This window comes from Cebus imitator, unplaced genomic scaffold (genome assembly GCF_001604975.1).
Source record: "Cebus imitator isolate Cc_AM_T3 unplaced genomic scaffold, Cebus_imitator-1.0 Scaffold168, whole genome shotgun sequence".
NCBI classification, from domain to species: Eukaryota; Metazoa; Chordata; class Mammalia; order Primates; family Cebidae; genus Cebus; species Cebus imitator.
In genome coordinates this window covers 3,867,564-3,871,517 of record NW_016107483.1, presented here as the reverse complement: position 1 = coordinate 3,871,517, position 3,954 = coordinate 3,867,564, and the positions used below count along the sequence as shown (strand labels likewise).

The 3,954-nt window shown below is 54.4% G+C and overlaps 1 protein-coding gene across 4 annotated transcripts in view; it reads left to right on the top strand.

The window, feature by feature from the left end:
* Positions 1-658: 658 nt before the first annotated feature.
* CADM2 (cell adhesion molecule 2) overlaps positions 659-3,954 on the top strand; it is a 1,069,796-nt gene continuing 1,066,500 nt past the window's right edge. For 3 of the 4 annotated variants that reach the window (XM_037744178.1, XM_017544238.2, XM_017544237.2), the window contains exon 1: positions 682-1,340. In XM_037744178.1, the coding sequence (XP_037600106.1) occupies positions 1,280-1,340 (61 nt within the window). In that variant the 5' untranslated portion in view covers positions 682-1,279. Of the gene's footprint in view, positions 1,341-3,954 lie in introns of all 4 variants that reach the window. The other variant, XM_017544239.2, reaches the window with a different exon arrangement.

Here is a 3,954-nt window from a genome sequence, read left to right as displayed (position 1 = left end):
GCTCTACTGAGATTTATACCTAGACCAAGTAAAACTCTGAACAACAACAACAGCCCAATTTGTTTCCTCCACTTCTTTTTCCTTCTTTGCAACACAAGTTCTTGTAGGCAGGTAGGTGTTCCACTCCCTATATTTAGCCTCTCCCACGCCCTCTGCAATTTTTCCCTTTTGCTGCTGGAAGCGTCAGAGATTGCTGCTGCAGCTGGTGAGTGGGCAGGTGCAGCCACCATCTGCTCTAGGAGTCCAAATGCGCAGAGGAACCTCGCACCCAGGACCTGGCCCGGGCACCACGGATTCCAGAACTTGCTGGGGACACGGCTAACCCCGCCCCCTCGCGGTGGCGATTGGCTGAACCCTGCCCGAGTGCTCGGCTCTGATTAACGAAGGCGGTCGTCTCCCCTGCAAGTTCGGGCGAGACGTCTCGAAGGAGGTGAGATCCGCCGGGGGTGAGTGAATGGGGGCTTCAGTTCCTCCTGCCCGAAGGGTCCTTGAGAAGCCTGTTTGTTTTTCCCGGCGCTTGTCTCCACCCACCCCCTTCTCTCATTGGCCGGGCCTGGTGGGCGGCTGCGTTTCCATTGGCCGGGGGGCGGTGTCTGTCCCTGGCTGGGGTGGGGGCGGGGCCTCCGTCGCGCTGAGCTTGCCCTTGTGTCTGCTGCTCCGTAGAGCTGCCGCCGCCGCTGCCGCCGCCGCCGCTGCCGCCGCTGCCACCGCCGCCGCCGCAGCCGGAGCATCCGGGAGCCGCCGCCGCCGCCGCCGCTAGCGCTGCTTCCACCGCTGCTGTCTCCCCTCCCAGGACCACGAGACACCCCGGGCGCGAGCGGCGGTGCTGCTGGCTTGCCCCGCTCTCCCGCTGCCCTTCCCCTCCGTGACCTGCCCGCTCCGTGCCGCCCTCGCGCGCACCTTCGCCGACACCCCGGCATCCCTGCCCCACCTGCTCGGGCAGCCCCGGCGGGCGCTGGGACTTGCCGTGCGCGCCGAGAGGAAGGCGAGCTCCGAACCCCCGCCTGGCAGACGGGCTGTCACGGCTGCACCGCCGGCGGGCGGAGGAGGTGGAGAAGAAACTACTTCGCCCACCGATAGCCCATTCTGAGGGTGCTTCGCCGCTGCCGCTTCTGCCGCCGCGGATCCGCGTCCGCGGGTTCGAACACCGCAGCATCGGGGACGGTGGGTCCGGCGGGCGCCGGGAGGAGGACACCCGCGGAGCCCTGCACGCTCGTGCCCCGCTCAGCAGCATCTCCTTGCCCCCTCGCTCCTTCCCCAGCCCTTTAGAGAGGGGACCATGATTTGGAAACGCAGCGCCGTTCTCCGCTTCTACAGTGTCTGCGGGCTCCTGCTACAAGGTAATCCCCGCCCCGCCGCGGGGAGCATCAACTTCTCGCCCGTTCCTCATCTTCCCCATTCCACCCCGCATTTCCACTCTCCCCCTCCCAGTCCCCCTGTCCCCAGCGATCTCCACCCCCTCCCCCTGCTCTCCGGTGCGGCAGGGGGCAGTGGCAGTTCGCACCAGCCCCTCGAATTTCTGAGGCTGGCTCAGCCCTGCCTTCCCAGCAGTCAGCCCCTTTTGCGGCACCTTTCGCCTTTTCATTCACCTGAGCTTCCTTCATCTCACTCCATCCCCGCCAGCATCCGCCTCCCACGCCTTTTGGCCGGCAACTTGTGCCTCTCTGAACATTCCACGCTTGCGACAGCCCCCACCAGCCACCTCCCACATCACGCTCCTGACCGACCCTCTCCATCTCTTGTCATCTCTCTAACCTCCCCCTTTTCGGGTCGTCTTTTCTTTTCCCCCTCTTCCCACCGTCATCACATCCGTGTGTCTTTAAAAAGTGTGTGAGAGCCTGGGAGCGAGCTACCAAGACGTGGAGAACAGCAGCAGCGGCGGCACCGTGTGCATTGCAATAACATCCCCGGGGGGGAAATGTGTTGTGAGACGTGTCATTCACCTAGGAAGAGAGAGGAGACTCTGTCTGGGATTTAAAAAAGAAAGAAAGAAAGAAAAATAGAATAAGAAAAAAAATGAATGAATGAATAAACCAAGAAATTAAGAAAGGGGAGAAAAGGAAAAAAAAAAATTAAAAGACCCAAACCCACTTTATCAACACATCGACTTTTTGTTATTCAGTCTGTGTCTTTTCTTTTCTTTTTCTTTTTTTAACCAAAGAAATAAGTGCTCTCTAGCAGTTACTTTACTGCTAAGAGATTTTCACTTAGATTTCCTACCTCTCCATCCTCTCTCTGCCGCTTCTTTCCGTAATTAATATTATCCTTTCACGTGAAATTTAAGAACCCCTGTGACCGCAGTGGAGGGAAACCGCACAAAACGCTGTTATTATGCAAATCACTGGTTTTGGATGCCAGGTGGCTAGGGAATCTGGGTTCACTTTTCTCCAGACCCTCTTTTTTGGAGGAGGGCGGGAGGGGGCTGTGTGGAATGGGAGGACGATGCTGATTATGAAATAAATGGCAATGCATAGTATAGGAGTGCAAGGAGAGAGGACACTTTGGGTGGTGGAGGAGGCAGAGGCGGCGGCGTGCTAGGGCTGGGTGGGCAGGGGCTGTAAGGCGGAAGATTGTTGCTTTGAAGAGAATAGTATAGGGATGTGGCTTGAGTGTGAGATATAGCCAGGACGGATGGAAAATGATGGTTGATAGAATATTTTTAAAGCTGGATGACTAGGTTTTTTTTTTTTTCTTTGCCTGCCTCTAACCCTTCTGTCATTATTTGCGTATTTGCAGGAAAGATAAGTTGATCAAATTAATTTTTCCCTGGGTAAAAGGGATCTGAAAGTAAGACACACGTAGACTCACTGGCGTGCAAAACCCAATCGGCCTTTGGAGGATTTAAATGAGGTCAATGAACCATCTTTCAGCAAGTTCTTGGAATGCATCCTCTCTCCTGCCCTCCTCCGGGATATAGACTGGGGACCGAATTTTATTTATGCATATTTATGAACGCGAAACAAGAGACGGTGGGCAGAATTTTCCTGAATTGACTAACTGACCTTATAGAGATATTTCATAGAATATTATTGTGGTACTTTTGTGTATTTTACATTGGGTATAAATTTCAGATATGTCATGTGTGCCAGAATCTCCGTGAAGGCAGACAGCACATTCCTCCTGCTTACGCCTACTGGTCCCATTTCTCACCGTTCACACCCCCATCCTCACACAAGTAACTCGGGTCTCTGACACGTTACTTAGGTTTTTAATCCGCGCTGAGGCAATCTCCCAGAGACCCTACTTCACCTCTCAGTAACTTGCATTTCTCAGCTGTGCTGTGTGTGTGTGTGTGTGTGTGTGTGTGTGTGTGTGTGTGCGCGCGCGCGCGCGCGCGCCGGCGTGCGCCGTGTTGGATTGTGATGTGGGGAAATCAGTTAATTTGGTGATTGCCATGAAAATTCGACACCGCCAGATGTATTTTCCCTGCCAATCTGTGTGTGCTGGCCCCGGCCAGTCAATGGACACACTGCTGGGCTGCTGCGAAATTATTTATTATAGAGCATGTGGGCCATGGACTGCACTTGGGGTCGCCTCCTCTCTTCCTTCAACATTTCCCTGTGAATTGTCTATTCAGTGCAGTGCAAAATAACTGTTTGCTGGTGCCTCTTTCCCAGCTTCGAGGAGGATTTACTCTTTCTCTACCCGGAGAGATTCCATCAGCAGCATTCAGGCATGGGTCTCTTTTATTGAGTATGTAAACCAGTGATTAAGACAGTGCTGCTTTTCACAGCAGACTGGGGTGGGGGGGCGGTGCGGGGAAGGGGTGTGAGCATAGCAGGGAAAATGCACCACTGCAACCAGCAGCAACACCAGCATTAGGTCCAATAAATAAATAAATAAGCTTCCTATACAGCAACCAGGGAAAGAGCACTAGTCCAACCATGTCTGTGGACTTAAGAGCATCTTAGATCAGGTCATATGAATACACTAAAATAGATAAGAGGATTACAA